Below are 24,979 nucleotides of genomic sequence, written 5' to 3' on the forward strand. Positions count from 1 at the left end.
AGTGGCTGCTGTTATAGGGGTGAGCCGTGTCGCGCCGCCGCCGTAAAGCGCGGGCGATGTCGGGGCAGCAGCCGGTGGCGGCGGCGGCGCCGCGCTTCGAGAAGCGGCTGCTGGTGACGGGCGGCGCCGGCTTCATGTGAGGGGGCTGATTACAACAAAATACCACCCAAAACCACTTCTTCGTACGCCCAAGGGCGGTGGCGGCGGGTTGGGAGGGTGGTAGGGGGTTGGGAGTTGGCTTTGTAACTTAGAGAAGTCGAGTAATGAGCTCTGTCTAGTACCAAGGCTGTGTTCTAATATATACGTACATATTTTACATATACATACATACATATATATATATAGCATGTCCCTAATGTATAAACTCAAGTGTATAAAATTCTTCTAGGATGCTAATAGGCTGTAGTGTATAATGCTTCTTTTTTAATAAAAAAAATACCTCTTTTTTTTTTTTTCTTGTTACAGCACAAGCTTTTAGTCCTGTTTTTATTTATCAGTATGTAGCAACTGAAATACTGACGTTGCCATGTCTTAAAATCCCGCAGTGAGATGCTCTTCCTCCTGTCTGTACAGCTCCTTCTTCCCCCCCATAGCCTTCTGGTCTTGCTAAACTGACTTTTAATGTTGTTTGATTGACAGCACTCGATATTGATTTGTCAATTGGTATTGATTTGTCATCGCTTTGTTGCATTAAGGCCAATAATGTAGTTGTAAAATCCGCTTTTCTTCTTTCATCCTGTAGTGCTTCACATGTAGTCGTGTCCCTCGTCAAGAACTATCCAAATTATCTGATTATAAACCTAGATAAAGTAAGTGGGTTGTCTTCTTTCTTACTAAGGAATACCATTTTAAAAGATTCTTAATGTAAACTACAGTGTGTTGAAATTTACTTGAAAAACTATTATTTGCTAAATTTCTGTTTCACTCTCCCTTTGTTCCTGAGCAAAAACAATTTAACTGATGCTCATTTTTACAGTTCTGTGCCTGCTACAAATAATTACGTATTGCTTATAATTTGCGTAAAGAGGAAACTTTTGAAGTTAGGGATGTCTGCTTAATAAATTTTACAATCTAAGGATATCTTTCAGACTTGTGTGTTTCTCATATCTCATAATGTTTGCTTGCAGAATAGCTTTTCTTTTGAAAGCGGTTTTTAATTTAATCTTCAGTTTTCTAGTAATTGGGTTGGAGCTGAGTGGGCTTGCTTGCTTTTATGAAGACTATTTGTTGATGTTCTGTGGGTATTTCTTTTCAGCTCGACTACTGTGCAAGTTTGAAGAATCTTGAAACTGTCTCAGAGAAAGAAAACTACAAGTTTATCCAGGTGATAAAGCCTTCTTTTTCTTTCTAGGGAACTTAACTTTGTGTGTGTGTGTGTTTGTATCACAGTAATGTAGTCTCCAGAGCTTCTCAAAACCTAGGGATAAAACCACTGTTTTACCATAAATGAAAATTAAGATTACTTCTACTAATTTTCTGTAGAGAATAAGTCAGTGTTTGGAATATGCCAGTGTGCTTGACGTTTGGCTTGACACAACAGCAGTAACTAGAGTTCAGTACCTTTATTAGTAGAGTCCATGTCTCACCCAGAGAAGTCTGTGACAGTATGCGGCTGTGTGATAGTTTGTTCGGCCTCTTACTTGAAGCAGTCTTTTGAACATTGGTATATTTTATTGTATAATAAAGGTTCAGGGTTGGTAAAAGCCTGAGTATGGAGATAACCGGCTTTAGGAATGACTCATTTACTTCCAAGCCTGCTTTTGATAAATGGTGTGGACAAGATGGCCTTTGATTTGGCTCCTTCATGCTTAGACACTCTCTTAGGTTCTGCACCTTCAAACACTGCAGCTCGTTATATTCCATGGTGTGCATTGTCCTCTTTCTTGTTCTATTTGTGCTAGGAATCAGGCTACATTCTTCCTTTTACTGCTGTTGATGTTGTGTGTACTTTTGTAGTTGTTTTGGAACAGGGTCTAGATTCGAAGTATGTCTTTGCTTTCTAAAATGTTGATGGTTACATCAGTTTATTGCTCCAACAGTTTAGGCTTCAGACAGGAGACAGATTTAGATTTAGTGTTCGAATAAATATTCAGACTGCTAGGTTTGTATGCAGAAGTTCTTTTTCTGCCTGTAAGCCAGTGCTGATGCTGGCCTGTTTGTCGAGCTAGGCTGCTTGAAATTGCAGGATATCAGAGAAAAGCCCATAGTTTTAATTTTCTGAAATAGCAGCTATCTACTAAACTGGCATAACTATTTCAGAGGTAAAAAGTGTAAACTCAACTTACTGCTCAGATTCAGGCAAGGTTGGGAAATTAACTTTTCCACATGTCTTGTTACCCCAGTGCCTGTTGTTGTAAACCTCTCTTTATTTTCATAAATATTTATCCCTGAGCTGCTAGATAAAATTTGCTCGAGAGGTAAGAGAATATGTGCTAAGCGAACGTACGCAGTTTCAGGATGCACAAACTGTTCTCTTGTTATTTTTCTTATTGTTTTTGACACCTTTCAGTATATGATGTGATATATACGAATGCTAAATAAACGCCTTGTTACCTGCATATGTACTGGTGCTTGGTTACCAGTGCACGGAGTTCTAGAAGGCATCTTGTAAACCAAGCAGGAGGATGGTAAATGCTGCTTCTGAACAAGAGAGGGAATACATTTTCACAAAACCTTCTGTGAGAATAATTCATTCCAGCTATTCCAGTTGGAATTTAGTGTGGTGTTTTCCTCTTTCTTTTGCTTATTTATTTATTTATTTATTTTGAAAGAAGGTTGGCTAGAACTTAGATGCAGATGGCAAGGTATTTACTCTGACAAGAAAAAATGCACTGAGAAAACACTCCCCAAGGGTCAAGGCCTAAGATTAGAGTTGTGATGCTACTGCTGGCCTTCAGAGAGAGCAGGAAGGATAAATGCTGTAGAAAACTTCTTTGTTTTAGAAGGTAGAGAAGTAAAAGCTTAGAGATCTCCATAAGGGGCAGTATGAAGGGTACTGTAGTACTTCCAACAGTTTTAATTGCAATTTATGTTCTTGCTCAGCACAGTGCCCTTCAATGCATGCTAGAGGAAGACATACTTGTTAAAGGTTGAGGATTATTTCTGTAATTGTACATTTTTTTGACAATGGGGAGGTCTGTGTAAATACAAGTTACTTTTAAAAAGCTTTCTTAAAGTACCTTGAGATTCTTAATCATCTTAAGTCTGAGGCAAAGTCTACATCTGACAGTATTTTGAGAAGAAACATATCAATTTGAGTGATCTTATTGAAAGCAATCTTAAAAGAAAAAGGAATATTTAATTTTAAAATTCAGTTAAAAAAAAAAAAAAAAGGTAACTAATTCTAGCCATATTAATTAAAATTTGGGTCTAATATGGGTCTGAAGTATTTCCTGGAGTGTTTTGTGTTCAGGGATGAGATACAGGAAAATCCGTAGATCTTCCTTCTGTTTCTGACATACAGTACTTCTTTGAGGCTGTTGTTCAGAATCATTGCTTGAGAACTTCTTAAGAGGTAGGTGAATTTGAACTATGTTCAGTTAATTGCCTTGTTCTTGAAAATACATAAGTCTTCCTCCCCGTGCCATAGCTTTTGAAGTACTGTCTTGTTTAAGTTGAGGCAATAGATGATTATCAAAAGCTACTTCTCAGCTTGTATTTACATTTGAAAGTTGCTGTTGATTGTGTGTCGGACTAACAAATGGCTTGTGTGTTGACGCCTGACTCTTTTCCAAATCCATCAATTTTTCTGGTGATAAAAAAAATACCCTTGGAAGACATCCATCTATTTTGACAACAGTGGGGATGAACTTCACCTCTTATAATGCCACTAGGTGTCACTGTCTGCCAGCCAGACTCCAATAACTTTCCTGTTTGCTGTAGGCACTTGTTCTGACCTTAGCTTTCAAGTTACGAGTTATACTTCTGTTGTGTATATTCTGGGGGTGATATTGTTTATATTAAACAGTAATATAAAACCTGAAAGGAGGTACCTGTTGTTGAGGCGGCTGCTCAAAAAGCAATACAGTGTTGGTATTTTGCCCCAAACTCTGTTGGTAGCTGTATTTGTATCTGTGAAAAACTAAAAGAAAGCATCTTATATCTAAAACTCTAGATATTCATATCTTGTTTGCTCTTCAAAGACATAAGTTCCTCTTTTGACTGGACAGTCTTAGTTTTCTGTTACTGCTATTAAAGAAAAAAATGAGTAATACTGTGGTTCCGATATAAGATAAATGCTTTGGGTTTGCAAGCGTGTACTTACTGCAAAACTTTCGCCTGTGCCTCCTGTATAATGGCTTGTTTATGATGCTTGAATCAAATTACAGCATATTCGTTATTTAAAGAAAAAAAAACAAAATAATTTTTTTTTTTTTTTTTTTTTTTTTTTTACTGTTCAGGGGGATATTTGTGAACCTCATTTTATAAAACAGCTTTTTGAAACTGAGAAGATTGACATAGTCCTTCATTTTGCAGCCCAAACTCATGTAGGTGAGTATTGTTGTATGTTTTGGTATTATTTTTGTGTGTATGTTTGTTTGAAATAGTATACTGATAATTTTCATCTTTTTTTCCCCCATTCACTTAAAACAAGGATACAGTTTGATATCTTTACAGAATACATGATTGAAGGCCTGGCGGCCTTTTTGACTTAAGGAGTTCACAGCTTTAAGGCACTTCATTATTTTGATTGTGTATAAATGGAAATGCTTTTTATGTATAAAGATACTTTAAATTCCATCTAGACTTGTGTAACATACACTGTAGTAGTGGAGTCATGAAGGTAATTTCACTTGATTGGCTGTAACCTTGCAGGAAACACTAGAAAGTAGAAGTTAAGAGTAAGCATTGCTCCCCATTGGGTCCTGCCAGGGCTCTAAAAAGAGAGAAGATGAATTATACACAGAAGTACCTGGTTTAGATTTATTGCTCTTCTGTAAAACTGTTGATGAGAAGTATTCCTATCATATTCTGTTCATCGTGAGCAAAAGTCCTTGAAGAATTCTCCAGGAAAATGCTTCTCAGAATTATCAAAATTGATATGCCCAAAGTCATTAAGTTGGCGGAACAATCCTAAGAATTAAAACAGGTGGTGGTTTATTAACAGTAATTGGTGTATGTGAATGTATCTTATGACGGTGTTTGAGTGATACTTTCCTGACTGAGCTTGGCACTTCCTAGAGGAGGGAATTAGTTATGCTGCCACTTAAATGAAGCTAACTTATGCTATTTCAAATTGCACCATCTGTAGCTAATAAGCTTTTGTTCCTCATTCTGGCCTCTTTTTTGAAGCAAAGATTTTGTTTTCAAGTATATATAGAAAGTGGCTTAATTTAATGGTGACTGTGCTATCTGACAAAGAACTAGTGATAAAATCCCAGTCTATATCACTGCCCTTAATATTATGGTTCAATAGAAAGCTATGTATTGCCTAAATTTAATCTTTTTTTTGGATGCAGATCTTTCATTTTGGCATGCCTTGGAATTCACCTATGTGAATGTTTATGGCACTAATGTACTGGTTGCTGCTGCACACGAAGCCAATGTGGAGAAGTTTGTCTATGTCAGTACAGATGAAGTATATGGAGGCAGCACCGATCAGGTGAGTTTGAAAGAGCATGAGGTTCTAACTAGTAGAACTTTCCTCAGCCTCTCTAAATGTATGATTTTGAGCTATTTCTGACAATACTTGAACATGTAAGTAGGTACTAATTGCTTCTAGAAAGCCAAGTATCAAAATTGTCCCGAAGTTTTTTTGTTGGTGTTGTTAATAACATGTGAATGCTTCAAAGAGATAGATACTCCTTGTGAATCATAGCAGGGATTCTTAAAGATATATTTTGGGGGTGGGGAAGGAAGGAAGGTTTTCTTTTTCTTTTTTTTTTTTTTAAAAAAAAAAAAAAAAAAGTAAATCAGGATCAAGTAATTTCAGAGGCAAAGGCCAGACAAGAACAGTAAGTCTTTTAGTTATGCATGTAGGTGATAGTTGTGAGTGGCACCTTAGCTACTATATAGTCCCTCCTTTGTTTCATTATCGTTTCTTTTTTTTTTTTTTTTTTTCCAAGTGGCAAATAGATAAAACTGGCAGGGTAGCCACGAGGAACGAGACAGAATTGTTGGAGCCTTGTTTCTGAAAGGCTGTGGGCTGAAATTTTATTTTCTTTAGAGAAGAAAGTTTATAGAGAAAGGGGAGTGGACCAATTTTATTTAGGACTGAAAGCTCAATTTACTGGCTGTGGTGTCATGGTGCACTCAGAAGCAATATGAGCTCAAAGAGGATTGAATTTCCTTGTGGCAATGGTTATTATTTTGCAGGGTAAATATCTAAGGATCCGCTACTGTGAGATACTTGGCTGGAAGTATAAAAGTATTATTGCTGATATTCTGGCTGACCCTTGTGTTTGATAAGTATTGTCTTGGGTTATTGGTTGTCTCCTTTCTAAATAGAGGGGTATCTTTCTCAGTCTGGTGTGCCTGAATATTTTAGAGATGTTTATTTCAGTTGCAGCTGTAGCTTTTATAACTGTAAGACATGCCTGGACAAAAGAAATTGAGTAATGCAAGCTTTCATTTTAGGAATTTGATGAATCCTCACCAAAACGCCCTACAAATCCCTATGCCTCCTCTAAAGCAGCTGCGGAGTGTTTTGTTCAGTCTTATTGGGAAAGGTACCAAGTAAGTTAATGCACGCTTCAAAAACTCTGAAGCTCCTACTTAAATGTATATTATATGTGTGAGAGTATAAAAGTCAGCAGCAGACAACGTTGTGCCACCTCTTTCCTGGTTGCTGGTGTTGTAGTTTGGATAGGTCAGAGTATATCAGCCACATACTGGTGGTGAGGTCATGCAAAGGGCTGGAGAGTGGTCAATTATTTTTAGATTCAGAAATAAAAAATCTGAACTGTAATGTCTAAAGTTATTTTTGATAAAATGTTCAAAGATCGGTAAAAATGTAAAAAACAGTTGTAAGCTTGAGGAACGTCCAGATATACATAAGCAGAATATGCAAAATTCAAATTGTTTTAAGACTAATTTTATAGTGAATGAGGGGAAAAAAGATGAAAAGATTATATTTGTTTAAGCAAAGATATTTTGAGTTTTCAATGCTTTTGATATGTTATTCTGCAAAGCTGTTTTTGACATCAGGTTGACTTGAATATGGTAATGACTGAAACACTTCTGTACAGTGAGGAAGTCTGCAGTCAACCAGACACATGTGTAATGTCCTATGGTGGGTCCTTAACAAGACTAAGAGGTTGGGAACATCTGTCACTATAGGCCTAGAGGCAGATAGCTTAATTAATGTCTGTAAAAGCTTTCAGGTATTTTATTAGGCACTGCAAGTGTCATCATTCATTCTTTAACAAGAAGCCTGCAGTTTTTTTTTTTTACTAGTGTATGTACTTGATCTGTAATGACATGCATATTTTGTGCTTTTAAGTTTCCAGTTGTTATTACGCGAAGCAGTAATGTTTATGGGCCACACCAGTATCCAGAAAAAGTAAGTCAAACTTATGCTTTACTCTTACCTTTGCTATGCTGTAGTTTAAGGTTTTAGTAACGTTACTTTTTTTCTCATAAGAATGGACAGATTTTCCAAAAAAGCTCTGTCTTGGAAGTATATTAGTCAATGCTTACACATGGTTGTATACTCTGATCTCACACTAAAGCATTTTCCCATCAACATAATGTATACTGGTGTTCTGGTTGTCAGTAAAGCATCAGTTCAAGACTTCCAGTTACTTACAAGAGTTTAACTGCAGTGGCTTTGTTCTGTACTTTTCCTAATTTTCAAATAATCAACTGGCAGGCTTCCCCTACAAATTACTTGAATTTACATTTTACCTGCTGTAGCTAAGAATATTAAATAACTGAGGCAACATTTAAAGTAACTTAGGAGAGATGAATCTGGTATAAAGAGACGTTCTAACCTGTATGGGCAATAGAGAAGACAAACCTTTCACCATCAGATATATGGTGAGCAGTAGCACAGACAGACTTGTATTTTTTCTACATAGTTCCATAGTACCTTGCAGGATAGCCATTTAAAATAGTTATTAGTGAGAGGGAGATGCCTTTGTAGGTAATACCATGCTGTGCTAATGAACGGAAATACGGTAGTGGAATGAATTCATTTGAAATGTAGCTCTATTTTGTGGTTCTAGTGAGATTTTTTTACTACTTTTGTTTTTAGCCAAATAAGTAATTTGTCTTCCCTATGTTGTTGCAGATAGACAAACAGTAAAAACATGTTTTTGAAAACATTGATCTGTGGCTTGGCAAATGTTTGTTTGTGGATTGCCTGATGTTGGGACTATATTCCTGAGATGTATCACGACTTGATTCCTTTCAATTTAAACTTGTCCTCAAGTATCCACTTTTAGTTACTGTTAAAAACAATACTAGGGTAAAACAGATCATGGGTTTTAACTAGTATGGCTACTCCTATGTTTAGGGTATGAAATAAATTAATTAAGAAGTTAAAAAAAAAAAAAATAAATTCTGTGTGTTCAATTTGAAAACTTATTAGAGGGACCAACCATTGTGAAGTTTCTGGGCCATGATGCGTGTATCTAAGCATATAGCCCAACATAATACAATTGTAAATATTCATGCTGCAAGCTGGTGTCTATCACTTCACTAGTGTTTACTTATCTTTAAATTCTCTATTGGCTCTCTTACAAATTTAATGATTTTAATGACTGGTACTCTTGCTATAGTTTTACTGCAACTATATGGTCAAACTATATTCTGAATAGTTTGCAGTAGTCATAACTGTTTAGACTCTAGTTCATTTCTTTGTGTGAAAAGTAATGGAACCATTCTCATATGTAAAAGCACTAAGTTTATAACTGTTTGTTTGTAATGGATGACCAGAAAGGTGAGAGTTACAATGCAATAGAGGCATTTACTCTTAAAAAAAAAATATATATATATATATATATATGTGTGTGTGTGTATATATATATATAAACAAAAATATATATATTTTTGTTTATATATATATATATATGTATATGTATATATATATATATATATTTATATATGTATATATATATATATAAACAAAAATTGATTTCCTGTGAACTTCAGAAAAGGCAACTGTGGTTTACAAAATACTCTGTTTATACTAGGAAAAAAAAGCCTGCAGTTCCTAGGCTTAATGCATTGCTTGATAAGACTTCAGTTTATTTGAACATTTAAAATTTATTTATTAAAGTATGTAATTATACTTGCTGGTGAAGCACTGTGTTCTTTGCAGAATAACTTCTAAAATAATTTTCTTTTGTTTTCTTGATGTTCAACTGTTTAGGTTATTCCAAAGTTTATATCTTTGTTGCAACAGAACAGAAAATGGTATGTAACTTTTTTTTTTGTGTGGTGTTTTTGCTGTGAAACTGCAATTAGTTGTAAATATTGTACGGTTTGTGAAATGATAATTTAATAATTAAATTATGAATTGCTTATTTCAGTAATAGGATTTCTTTAAAAAGAGTTGTTTGCATGTCAGCTATTTAAATTAAAGTATCTTCAGGTGACTTCTAACAGTAGAACAATTTAAGATGCGTTTTAATTGAGTGCTTCTGTTTAGAAATTAACAAATCTTCTACTTCCTGTTTTTTTTTTTGTTTGTTTGTTTGTTTTTTTTTTTTTTTTTTAGCTGTATTCATGGTTCTGGACTTCAAAGAAGGAATTTCCTATATGCTACTGATGTTGTAGAAGCATTCCTTACTGTTCTGAAGGAGGGGAAGCCAGGTGAAATTTATAACATTGGAACTAATTTTGAGATGTCCATTGCCCAGCTTGCTAAGGAGTTAATCCACTTAGTGAGTAAAAAGTTACAGTACTTGTCATTGCCCATATAAACAATTCTATAAACCTTTTGCTCTGTGAGGTAGTTTAGTGCTTGCAGTGGATGATAGAAAAATGATGTTGTAACCTTCCTGTGGCAGCTGTGCTATGTGCAGTACAGGCACTGAGTTGGCTATCCTGACTGGGACGTAACTGGTGTAGCAATTAGAAACCATTTGATTTTTTTTTTTCCACGTTGACTACTTTATTTTTGGTCTGAAAATGTGGAAGATTAAACTATAACAATTGAGCTATGAATGTTTAACAAGTGCCTGGATGAGCGAGAAGTATTGGAATTGGTTTAAGTAGTTTGACAGCTCGGTTTAGACAAAAGACTGTTTCTATTTGGTTTTTGTTTTTCCATGACAGATTGAAATCTAATTTTAAATGTATGTCAAGATGGTGCAAAATACAAGGGGGTGACTTTTTTTTTTTTCCTCTTTCCCTTCTTACTAGATAAAGAAGACCAGTTCAGAATCTGAAATGGAGCACTGGATGGATTACGTCAAAGACAGGTAAAATAAAAAAAGTAAAAAATAAAAAATAAATTTTAAAAATGCTAAGCAAGTACAGGAGAGCTCTGTCCTGAAGGCTTCCTGCTCAATGCTTACATATTTATTTGCAAAAGTGTTTCTGGGATAACTTTTCTAGATTTAATTGCAGCTTTGGTTTGTCTCTGTTCTTCTATCTCCATTTCTTTTTCTGCAGCAACAGTGAGTCTCTGCATAGTTCTTGTATCACTCTTTCTCTGGAGTGCATAGAAATCACGTGATAACTTCTGAGGAAGTGAAGGTTGTTTCGCTTTCTTAATTCTATTTGCTTGTGGACTTGATGTCTACAATCTGTATAGTGTATTTTGAAAAAAATTATTTTTTAATTACTTGGATCTTTGGAAAGCTTGTATTGCTTTGGAAGTACACTCTAATCTTCAAAGGCTGTCTGCAGACTTTCTTCAGACTTCTCACTGCTGAAGTTTGCTCTGGGAAAAGAACCAGTTTTACATAGTAACTGAATCCTTAAGGATATTTTATTCGCTACTTTGTTGTCAACATCACTTGAGAGGTGAATCCACCTCTCTCATTTAGCTAAGTGTCTCTCACTTAGCTTTAATATTTTGGTGTTAATGTGACTAGTTTGGATTTGGATGTGCTTTATAGGTTAGACCCACACTCCACAGACAGAAAGACGTACCTAGCTAAATTCCTAGCTTAAGATAAAAATACCTTCTTAAATGTAGATGTAAAACATTAGGGCAGCAGCAAAAACTGATAGCTTCTGTAAGTGTTTTTCCTGTGTGTAATCCTTAACTGCAGGCTTGGTTTGGCTCTGTTCTTTTATCTCCATTTCTTTTCTGCAGCAACAATGACTCTGCATCCTTCAGATATCACTCTTTCTCTGGAGTGATTAGAAATCAGATATCTGCAGATAGCAGTTAAGTATTATTGTGGCCTTTAGAATTCTCACTTTCTGTTCGTATTTGGATGGTTTTCTTGGCAACTGAAATGTATTTAAATGTACTAATTTTTCTCTAAAAGGAAGTATTTTTCAGAGTCCTATATAAATGTGTCATGGTACCTGAACAAATTCCCTTTGAGCACATGATGCAAACGTTCAGTAGGTTTCAGTGTAGTTCCAACTGAGATGATTCTTCATGTGTTTTGTGTCCTGTCTGCTAATGTTTAAAGATAAATGGACTTGGGAGAAAAAACTGCATGGGAATACCTCTTTAAAAGAACGCTAGGACCTTACAAAAGAGTATTAGGATACAGATTGTGGAAGTAAAAATGTGTGCTGTACTTATTGGAAGGAAATGTCTTTCTGTGTTGAATCTTGCAGTTTGGATTCTACATATTTGATAAGTTTGTGCAGCTAATGAGGCACTGTAACGGCAATGCTTTAGAAATCTTTGTACTTCAGATATGAAGTGTGTGAATATTTGTGGGCTTTCAGGATGTGAATGCAGTTATTGGAAAACACTGCCTTGCTTAGTGGTTGTCTAAAGAGCTGCAAATGCACCAATTTGCATTGACAGTGATTTGAGATTAGCATTAATTTTTGTGTGAAGACATTAATTCATATTTATTCTAGTCAATTCTAAGTAGTTGACTGTGCAAGCTGAATTGTGTTGTAGCTGCTCTCAGTTGTCACTTTTTTTGGAAGGCAGTGTAATCTGTTCAAGTTGAAGGGGATTTTCAAAACTGAAGCATACCTAATGATGGCTTGAAGACAGTGTGAAGTGCTGTGTATCTAATTAATGGAAGAAGTCTAACCAAATTGTTTTCCCTGTGCATTTTGTTTGTCAACAGACCTGCCAATGACATGAGATACCCAATGAGTTCAGAAAAAATGCACAAGTTAGGATGGAGACCTAAAGTGCCTTGGAAAGAAGGAATAAAGAAAACAAGTATGTCTGATGCCATTTACACAAATAGATTTGGAAGTGATGGGAGGAGAGAAAGGGAGAGGGGAGTAAAATTCAGTCTATAGGTTAATTAATGATGAGCTAAAGGGAATGAATTTGTAGTTTTAATTTTACATAAAATTAGCTCCTTTTTATAAATTATAATTTATAAATTATATATTTATATTTATAAATATAAAAAGCTTATAATTAAAAAAAGTAGCATAAGGTACTGGAAGTAATTTTTATTGGTACAACAAATCTTGAATAAAGAATTTGTAAAGTCTAAAACTAGATTTTTTTGAACATTATAGGTTAAATTCTTGCAAAATGAGAATGTTGGTAGTATTTATCTGTATAAATACTTGAGTTTCCCTGTTATCTCTGTTCAATTTGATTTATCAATGTTCTTTATGTGCTAGTTGAATGGTACAAAGAAAACTTTCACAACTGGAAAAACGCAGAGAAAGCTTTGGAGCCTTTTCCTGTGGCAGAGCCATTTGCACAGCTTAATGTTCCGTAAGGTGGCAGAACTTGAAGGAATCTATTCTACCTCACACAGTCTTTTCTTTGAAGCCTGCAATCAAGTGACCACAGCAAATTCTAAATGTGTCCAAGATACGTGAACCATGATGAGTACAGATCTATAATATGGCATGACTTAGAAGGGTTCAGCACTTTATAAGTTTAACCTTATAAGTTTAATTTCAGCTTTTGGTGCAATATTAAATCTTCACTAGGTATAGATTTTTTATTCCTGAAGAGTTTTACAGGGTAAAGAATTTTTATAGTGTTATAAGTTAGTATAACTGATGTCAAATCTGTCTTACTCATCTCGAATGACAGGATTGTGACTACAGTGTTTGGGACTTCCAATGAATGTGTGTATATATGTATTTTTAATTTTGAAATTCTTCATCTGATTTATTGTTTTTACACTGTAATATATGTTTTGTCACTTTAAATAGTTGCCTTCTGTTTTAAATCAAGTGGAAAAGATGATGTATTTTCTGGAGAACATAAATTGATTGATAAAAACTAGATATGGCAGCCATATGGTTCACAGTTCTTTTCTCTATTGTTGCAGTATTACTTTGTGTAGATGACGGTTTAAGCTGTTATCTACTCTAACTTTAAATGCCTCTTTGTAAAGGGGATGGGGAAGGTGTTAAGAAAGTAGCAGATGTTCTTACTGAAATTTCCACAAGCCATTTCTTAAACTTCATTCCCATGTCTTACAAGTCATCTGTTTACTCTATTATGTCCTTTTATGTTTTAATTTCCTTTTTCCTTTTCTAAATTATTATTGTAACAGACTTCAAATACTGTAATGAGACTAACATTCCGGTAATGTAACTTCCTGTGATGTGAAAGCTATGTACGATGAAAAGTTTAAAATACTTCCTTTGGATTGTGGATTGGCACACATTATTTGATGCTGTGTTTGGTGTGTCTGTGTTTTTTTTTGACAAACATTTTAAAGATGAAACAAAATTTGAGTTTTAATATAAAACTTAGAAGGAAACTTCAGTGCTAAAAATGTGTCAATAAATTTTTCAGAATTGATTTATTGATTAAAAATTTACAGTGTAACTGTTTTCTCTTATTTGAGTAAATAAGCTGAGGTAGTATATACCTGTTCAAAAAGTAGATGGTGTGTTTTTTGTTTTTGTTTTGTTTAGGACACAGGAACACTTAATCTTCACTGTTTTGCCTTTGAGGTGACACGTGTAAAAGAAGAAACTTCTTGCTTAGTATAGAAGTATATTGATAAAAGCACAGACCCAAACAGTTCTTTTGCTTCCTCGTAGCTGTGGAAGTGTAGGATTAAGATGCTAGGGTGTGCTTAGAAACACTGTTGGCCTCTGAAGTTGTCTTTTACTGCGTATTTGAATTGCTGTAAGTTCAAGACTCTCAGAAACTAAGTTAACACACTGCAGAAATTCTTCCCCTATCACTGAAGATATATTAGTGGAGTTTGGGGCATCTACCTTTGCACAAGCTAGAGTTATGGTAGTTACTGAACACTTAATAGCATCTGGCTCAGCTGACAGGTATTGCTGCCTTTGGACTTGCAATGCTCCTAATTGCATCACACCTCGTGTGCTGTATGGTGCTGTTGATGGCAAGAATCATCCTAAAAGAAGACTGAGCAGTAAGCTTCTAAACTAGTTTCTGTCCCGGATATATATTCTAAAGCCTGGGAACATGTTTCTTTGACAAGGTGGGATGATAATACTGTACTTGAATTGAATCACACTTTTTTTTTTTTTTTCTCATATTTGGTTTAGTAGTCAAAACTTTAATTTGGGAACAAAAATTGCAGGACTTAACATGCGCTAGTCTGTTGGAATATTTGGCATACCATATACTTAACCTTAAGCTTGTACCAGTGAATTGCTTAAATCTCATGGTCAAACATGCTGGTTGAAACAATTTTACAAATAGATATGGTGTCTTTGAAACACTAAAAAAAAGAAAAATTAACTTCTGATAATATGTTATGAGATGACAAATACACAGAAGAAAAGCTTGTGATTAGTTTATTGAATAGGTCTTTTTAAAGTTGTTTTGAATGTTTAGATGCTGAAGGTTTAATGACATTCTATCTAACCATCCAAATGGTTGCATAGAAGCAATATTATTGGGAGTGGATTTGTCAAAAGGATCTATTAACTGTTAGTCAAAGCCATTCTCTTAGTTTATATAAATGTTTTGAGAAATCTTCAAAACTGTTTGAGATGGTGAACAGATATTCCTACTTATTTTTTAAATCTATGATTCTTACTTTGTGCTACTTTGCTGTAGATCAGGTTGCCTTAGCAGGTGAGTTTTCTGGTAGGAGCATTTCTTTCCCCAGGAATAGTCCGTACGTGTGAAGAAAACAGCTTATTTTGCCATTAACCTTCTGGCTGCTTCTGTAGAAGGAAAATGACAAAAAAAATCAACCAGCAAACTGTTAATGTGGAGATGTGCACTGCTTTTGGTTATGCCTCACTGAGAAGATATGAAGTAGCACTTCAGCAGAAGTCAAAAGTAATGAAATAAAATACTGTAAGCATAACAATTTTTCAGTCCACTTTCCTCAGGGTTTGTGTCACGGAACAAAGAGGTTAAACCAATAAGAAAATAAACAGAGTAGATGTTTGTATCACTTACACTGGTGAAGCTTTCCTTAAGGAGAGTGGCTGCTCTTTGAAGGAGGGTTTCGGTACAGGTTCTGTCACAGATGAGAGGCTCAGACTTGGGAAGTTATTTGGGGACTGCTGTCTGTTCTGCATCTCTGGGGGTTTACTGTTGTGGGATGGATTAGATCTTTAGGAAGCAGCTACTGAAGTCCCATGCACTTCAATTGTGTGCACTGGGAAAGATCAGTGTTGCTACTGTCTTGGTTTATGAAGTCTGCAGATCTCCTGCAAGCAGCAGCGAAGGAAATGGGAAGATGGGTGAAGCAGATGGCAGCAGAAATGCTGTCTGGAGTCTGCACTGTGGGGCCTTTGCATGTGTAGCAGATCCCAGTTTGTGTGATGGAGATGATACTTGTACTCTCTGAAGCTTTGTCTATTGACAAAGTATACCTTGGCATCTACTTGTATGTATTCATAAGCTGTTTGTCTTTAAGATCCCACTTGAGGTTGAAACTGGTTTACATTTTATTACATTGTCATAAAATGATAGATGAAAAAATTACTTTTATTCATCCACCCTGTTCTTTACTAGATATACGAGAAAGGTTGAGGGTGAAGAAGCTGATGTCTGTATGTTTTTTTTGTTTGTTTGTTTTGTTTTTTGTTTAAACCCTTGGTTCCCATTCTGAACAAAATAGCACGTGCTATTTTATGTCTTATAAGAAAGTTGTGAATAGCTTCAACTGTATTCAGGATGTTCCATTTTGCTAAAACTGTATTCTTCTACTCTTTAAATAGCTAAGATATTCCTACTTTTCAATACATGGACTTCTCATACAAAAAGCCAACAACAACAAAAAAACCCTTTGGACTGTTTAATAAAATATTTTATATTTGATTCAGAATCATGCTTGTGTTTTTGTTTGATTTTTGCCTTGCTGTTGTTTTTATTTCCACTGTTTGCATTACCCTCCCCTAGCAAAAAGAAAGGACTGAAAAAAATAATAAAAATTAGAATAAATGGTTGATCCATAGTGCTCTTTTTCCCCTCTCCCCTGTGGTAATGGGTATGAAAAGTCTGGTGTCAATAGTGTTTTCACTTCTGTGTGTGTAATCACACATTTTGAGTTTATCAGCACCAAAGATCATAAGATTGTGTTAGTGGCATCAATAAAAGCCACACTCATTAAGTGATTACATTCATCATTGCTCAGTAAAACAATCATCACCCGTGGCGATGAAAACCATGGGGTGATGAGAATTTGCATCAGAATCTTGTTTGGTTTTATTAGGCTAAGAGGAGGGAGAAGCGGTGCCCGGACATGCAGAGCAGCACGGCAGGGGGTGTAGAGAAGGGATGCTCTCACAGGCAGGTTTTGTTGGGGTGATGGGGTGGGCAAAGAAGCACTTGGAAACTCAAGCCATGAGTGTGTTTGCTGTAGGTACTGTGCATGCTAACATGTGCTCAGGCACATCCCCTGCACTTGTCCTGTAGCCACAGGAGTGAGATAGCGCCTGTCTGTTCAAATAAATGCCTAAATGGCGATAGGGGAATAAAATACTATTTTTTCTTGATAAATATGCTCAGTTAGGTGGTGTGGTTTGTGCAGTCGCAGGGCACCTTCCCTGCAGAAAGTGGGGCTCTTCCTGCCAGGGCTCCAGAGAGCACCCAGAGCTCTGTGTGGGATTTATCAGGCTTCAAAATGCCCGTGTACCCAAAATTTCGTACCCAAATTTTAGGTGTAGTGGCCAGGCGAACTGTGGTTAACAACGGCTTTGAGGTAGCTCTTTCACCTCCAACAAGCATGAGCCGAAATAGCTCAGTTGGGAGAGCGTTAGACTGAAGATCTAAAGGTCCCTGGTTCGATCCCGGGTTTCGGCAGAAAGCTTTTGTCTTTTCCCCCCTCATTCCGCACGCTGCTATCGCCTATCGCGGCGCCCCCCAGCCGCTGTCGCCGCACCCGCAGCCCCCTGGGGAAGCCCCGGCCTCTGCCCGCTTCTGGCTGAGCCCCCCGCTGTCGCCCCCAACCACAGCCCCGGCTCAGTAGCGCCCCAGGCGGCCCCAGGCTAGGCACGGCTCCCTCTGGCTGTCGCGACATGTCGGGCGTGTCGCTCACGACCGCGTGGGGCGAGCCGGCAGCAGCCCTCTACCCGTGCGGGCCGGTTTGCCAGCGCCCAACGCTGGGTGGCCTGAAAGTTCCTGTTGTCATCCTCAGTCGGTTAACTCTTTTATGTTATTTTATTATTATTTTACGTCGTTTCGTTTCGTTTTGTTTCGTTTCGCTCCGTTTTGTTTCATTTCAGACGCAGGCGGCGTTTCCAGCGGTGGGACCGGGGGAGCGCGCTCCATGTTCTGTGCCCTGCCGCTACGGTGGCGCCTGGGCTGTGGCATGGATGGTGCCTCTGCGAGGGGCCTCCTCTGTGAGGAAATTGCAGCAGCCCCCTGAAATGGCAAACTTTGGGGTGCTCACGTGTTGTACCCGTGAGGTGTGGATGAAAAAACCACCGCGGGGTGATTTGGGAAGGAGGTGGGTAGGGAGGGAGCCCGAGGGCCTCCAAGGTCTCTGCACCAGCGAGGGCTTCGTGCTGCGGGAGCGGGGAGGAGGACACATGGCAGGACAAGGCTCGAAGCCACAGAAATCCTGTGTGGCAGCTCTCAGGACGAGGAAAGAGTCAGAAACAGAAGATCCAGAGGCTGCTTCTCCCCAGCATCTAGAACTGAGATCAAAATTCCTGAATCTCACTGTTCTGCTGCTGCCAGCAGATGCTCGTCACTACCTCTGGTTCATGGAAAGGCTAAAGAACAGCCTTAGGGCCAGAAACGTTGGTAATGAATGTCACCCAGTCTTTGCAATTCCTCCTTTCTTTACTTTTTCGTTGGCACCAATCGTTTGGATTTCTCTGAAGCACATTTGTAAGGGCAGCATCTGGTTCTGGTTTGAAGACACGAAGAGGCGAGAAATCCATTAATTCTCTGGGTAATCTGTTGCAACTGTTCCATATATTTCCCTTACTTTAATTTGGGTCTGTCCTCTGGTAAATTGCTGCCATTAGTGCTGTTAAACCTTTTCTCTGTTAGATTAAAGATCTCTTCAGTTGCTGGCATTTTGAAACAAAGCATCACCCTGCCTTTGTTTTGATAAAGGAAACCAAAGTCTTTAAGACACTTTCTCCTGCTTTCAGAGCTTTTTATTATTTTTTTTTTCTGGCCTTTTTAATATACTGAAACCAGAACAATACACAGAAAAAAGTCTCTCAGTACTGGTGTCACCAGTGAAAAATACTGGAGCAAATCAGCTCCTTGCCAATATTTTGCAATCTTTCATCTATTCAGGAAAAGGCATCACAGCTTTATTATTATTATTATTATTATTATTATTATTATTATTATTATTATTATTATTATTATTATTATTATTATTATTATTATTATTATTATTATTTTAAATACATTTACTTATTTTTAAATCACAGCATCACATCAAAAATTGTCACTGACTTGCTTGTCCAATCTAAGGAGCATTCACTGCTGATTAATATCCTATTAGTACAAGTGGCATAATTGTTACTTAGACCCTTACAAATAAGGCAGGTAAGAGGTAGTATATATGCTTACATCAAAATTTTTCCTAACGATTTTTAAGCCTTCAAAAGAATATTGAGACTGCATACTCAAGTACTTAGGAACAGAAGGAAAGAAGGAAATTTTAAGATCATGATTGTTTTTGCATCCTTCTCTGTAGGTTTGTGCATGCAATGTCAGTTTTTTTTTTTTTTTTCCCAAAGACTTTTTATTTACTCAGCAAAAATATTAATGGTGCTTTGGGAATGGATTAATCACTTGTGTCACTCTTGTCCTCTCCAAGCACTTGGTTTTCAATGGGGCACACAGGCAGATGCATATATAGCAGTTGTGTGCTACAGCAGCGCCTAAAATTTCTGTTTTTAAAACAAGGATAATGCTATCTGTAAAAGCAATTCCCTTCTCAGAGGTATTGTGAATTTAAAGAGAAATTTTGTGAATCACTACAACATTAAAGGTGACAGTGATGGGGGCTTAGAGAAGAAAATCTAATTTTTGTTTGCTATGGGATTTGGATAGCATGCACTGAATAAGGCTGCAGGTCTTATGTGGAAGAAGTGGATAAAATTAAGAGATAACCTTAATTCCAGTGTTTTTAAAGTTCTAACTGTTTGATTTTGCAGTTTGGTGCTTCTTCCTAATGTGATTTGGCAGATTCTGAGAAAATAACCCCAAGTGTTGTTGCTTTATTGCTTTTATGTCGCACAATATTCAGGCATTTTTCATTCAGCTTTATCTGCTTTACACCATCTTCTTGTTAGCATTGCTACTTTCCAGGTTTCTTCTTGCCAGTGAACATCTTTATTTCTATTTATTTTTCTATTAGCTTGTCTCCCCTGCTAAGAAGCAGATCCAGGCTACTTTCATGCCTGTCTAATGAAGCCTTCATTTTTTAATCACAACGTTCCTTCTGTGCAACTGGGAAACTTCTCTGCCACTACAGATGTGGCTACATACCTTTTTTAAATGATTGTCAAATACTGAAGATGATACCTCACAGGGAATCTGAGGAAAATCACAATTTACAGTGCCGCTTCAGTCTTACTCAGATATTCAAAATCCGATGGATTTGGTTCATGGTTCATTTTTCGTTACCATCCTTGGCTACTGAATCATTGTTTCAGCGAATGAACACTGAAGCAGAAGCAGCAGCTCAGCAAGCAGTGTGTCACATGTGCTAGCTCTGCTGCAAGTGGAAGCACAACAACTTGCAACCACAGAACATGACAAATAGCAAAGAAGCTTAAAGCTTTCCTTTGAAACACCCTCTATTTGTTATTTCCGACAGTGGCAATAATAACTTATTGTGCCTGGCATATTCCATAGGCTTTCTGAGCATTTTAGAAAGCTCAGGTCTTTCTCCTTTCTCTTTCTCCTTCCTCCCCCCAGACTTCTATATCTGCAAATAGAGGAAATCCCTTCCTTGTCCCTGCAGGCAGTTTCTGCACCTTATATTTGTTACTGTCTAGCATGCCTCTCTGTGCTGAATAAATGTTGTTCCTATACATAATAAAATTTCCTTCTCCTTGGACTGAAAACTGGGTTAGTTTGTTAGAAAAGAATTGTTTCTGCCTCTCGACTAAAATATTTCTGACTTTGCCTCCTGTGCTATTTAGACCTCCATTAAATCCCATTTAGATATTCAGTAAGATATTCAGTATGATCAATAAAAGGGGCTTAAAAACATAAAGGCTCAGTCTGAGTTTTTATTATAATAATTATTATTATTTTCCCTAATGTCAAATCTTTGTTGTTACTTATTTGTTTACCGCTCCCCCAAAAAAGAGCTAAATTGTTTTGGAATTTTTCTGGGGAAGAAATACATTTAAAAAGGAAAAAAAAGAATCAGCTTACTGTACATTTCTAGAATCTAGCATTCTACATTCAGTCTTCATCTTTTTCTTTTTTCTTTTCTTCCTGTGAGTTAGCAAGTTAGGAAAGCTTTATCTGGTCTGAGTAAGGAAACACATGTAAGAAGGCTTTTTCTGATTCAGTTCCTTGGGAGTTTGGGTGTTTTTGATTTCCTCCTTCCACCTCTACCAATATACCTCAGGGTTCCTGCTTTGTGCTTCTGTAGTAATATAGGATTCATATCCCATAGAAATGTAGGAATACAGAGTTGATGGTATAGTTAGCAAGACAGATTTTTTAGTGAAGTCTTAACTGTCAATTCTGCTATGCTTATCAATGTTATCTTTATTCCTCAGTAAACCTCAGGGTAAACAGTGCATTTTTGTTTGCATGGACATACATGTAATTGCTTAAAGCAAGGGTGCATTCATTCGTTTGGTTGGCAATGTTCTTGAGATTTAGCCCACATGACATGAGGGATGAATATCTTTTGTTCCATTTTTTTTATTTCCTGTTGGAATAAGTAGTAGCTTTAGTATCTTGAATAAAAACTGCGAGTATCTTCTAGAACTGTCTCTTGAAGGAGTTAATTTAAGGTCAAGACCTTAGAGGTTTTAGATATTATTTTCAAATACTGTTTTTGTGCTGTCTTTCAAAACTTTCTTTAATGTGGTTTTCAGTTCTCATATTTCTTTCCCCGTGATTGGCACAATTTGTTACACTGCTGAGTGGTAGAGAGCAGGCCCACTGTCCTACCCCTTTCGTGCTGCACATGAGGTTTTTGGCTCACCCCTTCCTGACTGTGTGCTGAGTGACAGGCCACAAAGGCAGCCTGTGTGCTAGCTGGACTGCTGGCTTCTTGCAGGTTTTGTACATGTAGAGCTGCACATGTGCCAAAACTAGGATATTAACTTATATTTCACTTCCCATTTTGCCAACAAGCGTGCATCTGCTCGATCTAAATCAGATTGTCTCCTACCACCGCTGTTTAGGGTGGAATTCGTCCCACTTTACTTTAAACATGTAAAAGTTCAGTGTCTAAGTTTGAGTTAGTCACCCGCACCTCCTCTTCAGATCAAGGCGGGGAACTTAGGCGAGAGATGGGTTTTTTGACCTTTCCATGATGCCTGTCTGAGAAAGGGATGAGTCACCCAACGGAGGCGCTTCTTGCCTTTCTGTGGTGGTTTTACCCAGCTGGGCAGCTGAACTCCACCACAACAATTCTCTCACTCCCCCTCCTCAGAGGGACAGGGGGAGAAAATATGACGGAAAGGGCTCAAGGGTTGAGATAAGGACAGGGAGATCACTCACCAATTACCATCACAGGCAAAATAGACCCAGCATAGGGAGATTAATATAATTTATTGCCTATCACTAGCAGACTAGAACAGTGAGAAACCAAAAGCAAACTAAAAAACACCTTCCCCCCATCCATCCTCCCTTATCTTCTTCCCTTGGGAGGCACAGGGGAACAGGGAATGGGGGCTGCGGTCAGTCCCTAACACTTTGTTAACTTCTGCTCTGGTGCCTGGAGCACCTCCTGCTCCTCCTGCACTGACCTCGGTGTCTGTAGGGCTGTCTCACTCCTCTCTCCCAGGTGCTGTTGCACAGCAGGTTTTTTTCCCTTCCTGAAATCTGCTTTCCCAGATGCGCAACCAATGTCACTGGCTCAGCTCTGGCCAGCGTTGGGTCCCTTTTGGAGCTGTCTGGAGCTGACTCTGATCTGCCATGGGGCAGCTGCTGGGCTTTGCTCACAGAGGCCACCCTGCAGCTCCCCTGCTGCTAAACCCTTGTCTTGTAAACCCAATGCACCTTCATTGACTATTTGGAAACCATCACATTGTAGCTGAGATTTAGCTCTCTACCTCTCAGATGCCTGGGTTCCTTAAACGAATCCTACCTTATATTCTGTGATTGCCTTGATAGTTTGTCCAGGCTAGAATCTGACGAACTAACTCCAAAGAAGTACTTGGACAGACTTCGGACAAATGGTGTCTAGAGCTGTGGTGTAGATGCAGACATAGGGTTGCTCCTAAGTGGTATATCTCTTTGACATTATTTACACATCCTTTGTCAGCTGAAGATGCTGAGATTAGCAGCATTGCTTTCTCAGGATGGTTTTGTCTGGTAGTCAGTGGTGTGTTTACCTAAACTGTAAGTAGCTTAAGCTTTCATCCCAGTTCCTACATCTGATAGACAATGGAAAAAATATGTCAGTTGAGATATAAAGTGACTTGTAACATTGTTAGCTGAATGGTGATACAGCTTCTTGATCTCTGAAGAGGTTCCTCAGATACACTAAACAAGGGAATAAGACAGGGAGACAGAAGAATGATTTTTCAAAGGAAATTAAATGCTCATACATTATCTCTGACAAAAATGAATAGAACTACACTCAAGCAATACCTGACTAAGTTGTATAAAAATGTATCAGCAGTTTCTAAATAGCATTTATTTATGCCTGCGGAAAGATCTAGCTGAGTTGGCAGAGACATCTGCTGTACTAAAGCAGCGCGTGATTTTAGGACCTTTCTGAGGAAGCTGTACATAGACATGCTTCAGCTAGCACATGTCCTTGAATAGGTGGGAAGCAACGTGTCATCAGACTAGGAACTTTCACAGTGGATGTCTTTAGGTAGTAGGGCTTTCCCATCGCAGTCAGCTCCCAACTTGTGGGAGCTAAGTTCAGTCAGGATGCAAGGCCTAGTGAAGAGTCAGCGGGGGACCCAGGTGGGACTCATCTGTCCAAACGTAGGCCTTTAATGAGTATTGAGTACCAATGAACCCTAGGCAACCCTTACAATAAGGAAATGAAGAAGGGTATGTCTTTCTGTGATGCAATTCATTCCTTCCTCATGTGGGTACAGAAAACAGGCTGAGTGAATTGCACCCTAAAAACATCTATTTTTCACCATTAAGAGAGGATCCTGTAAAGGAGCCTCGGGTGGCCAGTTAAGTGTAGATTTCAGTAATCAATAGATGTCTAACATTAGATGAGATAAATTTCATCCGCTGTCACCAGGAGGCCTGCTGGCAAAGCCATGGAAAGATTGACGAGTGGAATTTGCAACACAAGGAAAGCTTGAGCAATCCAGAGTCCAGATTGATGGGACACAAGCACAGCAGCCTTGTGGCTGTCAAGAAAAGGAAACAGCTAAGGCAAAGAAACTGTCTTTAACTCAGGTTGAATTCCTGGTGCAGTCTTGTCATGTATTTGGTGTGAGGCCTGAGCAGGTTACTCCTCTGTGGGTTGCTCTTCTGTTCTAACAATGTGTGAACATAGCACAGCATGTAGATTGATTTTCAGTGAGGCTTCTGAAGGAAAAGAAGCCTGCAGATTAGAAAAGGACTGGATAAATAATGCAAATATGAGAAAGCAGGAGCTGACGAGACTGTTCGTATGAAGAGACATTTTGTGCAAGGGCAGGATCATGAGATCTCCAGAGCTGCTCTGCATGCCCAAACTTTGGCTTCATTCTCTCAGTTACAGGACAGGGAGACAACAGGTAAGGCTGTGAGAGGGCAGTGATCTGCACTGGAGGAAGGAGGAGAGAGGACCTAAGTCAAAGAGAGCCTGTACAGGAAGGGCATGGCTAATCCCAGCAGCTGATATGGTGGTGCCTTGGGGAAAACAAATGTAAGAAAGGATAAAAATCACAGTGCAGCAGCTGTGAGAGACAGGAGTGAGAAAAATGTGAGTGAAATAGCCCTGCAGCCCCCAATATCAGTGCAGAAGGAGGTGCTCCAAGCATGCAGCACCAGTTCACCTGTGGCCTGTGGAGAGGCCCCTGGTGGAGCAGGCTGTCCCCCTGCAGCCCATGGGTCCCACATGGAGTAGATCTTCACGCTGCAGCCCCCCCATGGGTGGAGGAGCCCCCGGTGGAGCAGGTGGATGTGGCCTGGAGGAGGCTGTGGCCCATGGAGAGCCCCCGCACGAGCAGGCCCCGGGCCGGAGCTGCAGCCCGTGGAGAGGAGCCCATGCAGGAGCAGGGGGTCTGGGGGGAGCTGCCGCCCTTTGGGGATCCGTGCTGGAGCAGTTTGCTCCTGGGGATGGACCCTGTGGTAGGGACCCATGTGGGAGCAGTGCTTGAAAAGCTGCTGCCTGTGGGCAACCCCTGCAGGCTCAGTTTGTAAAGGACTCAGCTGCTCAGTGTAGAAGAACGG

At 38.4% G+C, this 24,979-nt stretch overlaps 1 protein-coding gene and 1 non-coding gene across 4 annotated transcripts; both read left to right on the top strand.

Annotated features, from left to right (window-relative positions):
• Positions 1-53: 53 nt before the first annotated feature.
• On the top strand, positions 54-13,661 carry TGDS (TDP-glucose 4,6-dehydratase). Of its 3 annotated transcripts, XM_032207478.1 has the most exons (13): positions 54-136; positions 743-809; positions 1,256-1,324; positions 4,401-4,491; positions 5,460-5,602; positions 6,577-6,675; positions 7,442-7,501; positions 9,314-9,357; positions 9,662-9,827; positions 10,309-10,367; positions 11,210-11,284; positions 12,159-12,256; positions 12,676-13,661. In XM_032207478.1, exons 1-13 carry the CDS (start codon positions 57-59, stop codon positions 12,774-12,776), a joined length of 1,152 nt encoding a protein of 383 aa, XP_032063369.1. In that variant the 5' UTR covers positions 54-56; the 3' UTR covers positions 12,777-13,661. The 3 variants fall into 3 exon arrangements, with proteins under 3 accessions (XP_032063369.1, XP_032063370.1, XP_032063371.1); XM_032207479.1 differs by lacking the exon at positions 11,210-11,284; XM_032207480.1 differs by lacking the exon at positions 12,676-13,661 and having other exon boundaries at positions 11,210-11,283; positions 12,159-12,243.
• Positions 13,662-17,190: 3,529 nt separating this feature from the next.
• On the top strand, positions 17,191-17,263 carry TRNAF-GAA. Its single transcript has one exon. It is a non-coding gene; the product is annotated as a tRNA-Phe (tRNA).
• Positions 17,264-24,979: the final 7,716 nt, after the last annotated feature.

Source organism: Aythya fuligula, chromosome 1, assembly GCF_009819795.1.
Source record: "Aythya fuligula isolate bAytFul2 chromosome 1, bAytFul2.pri, whole genome shotgun sequence".
Lineage (NCBI taxonomy): Eukaryota > Metazoa > Chordata > Aves > Anseriformes > Anatidae > Aythya > Aythya fuligula.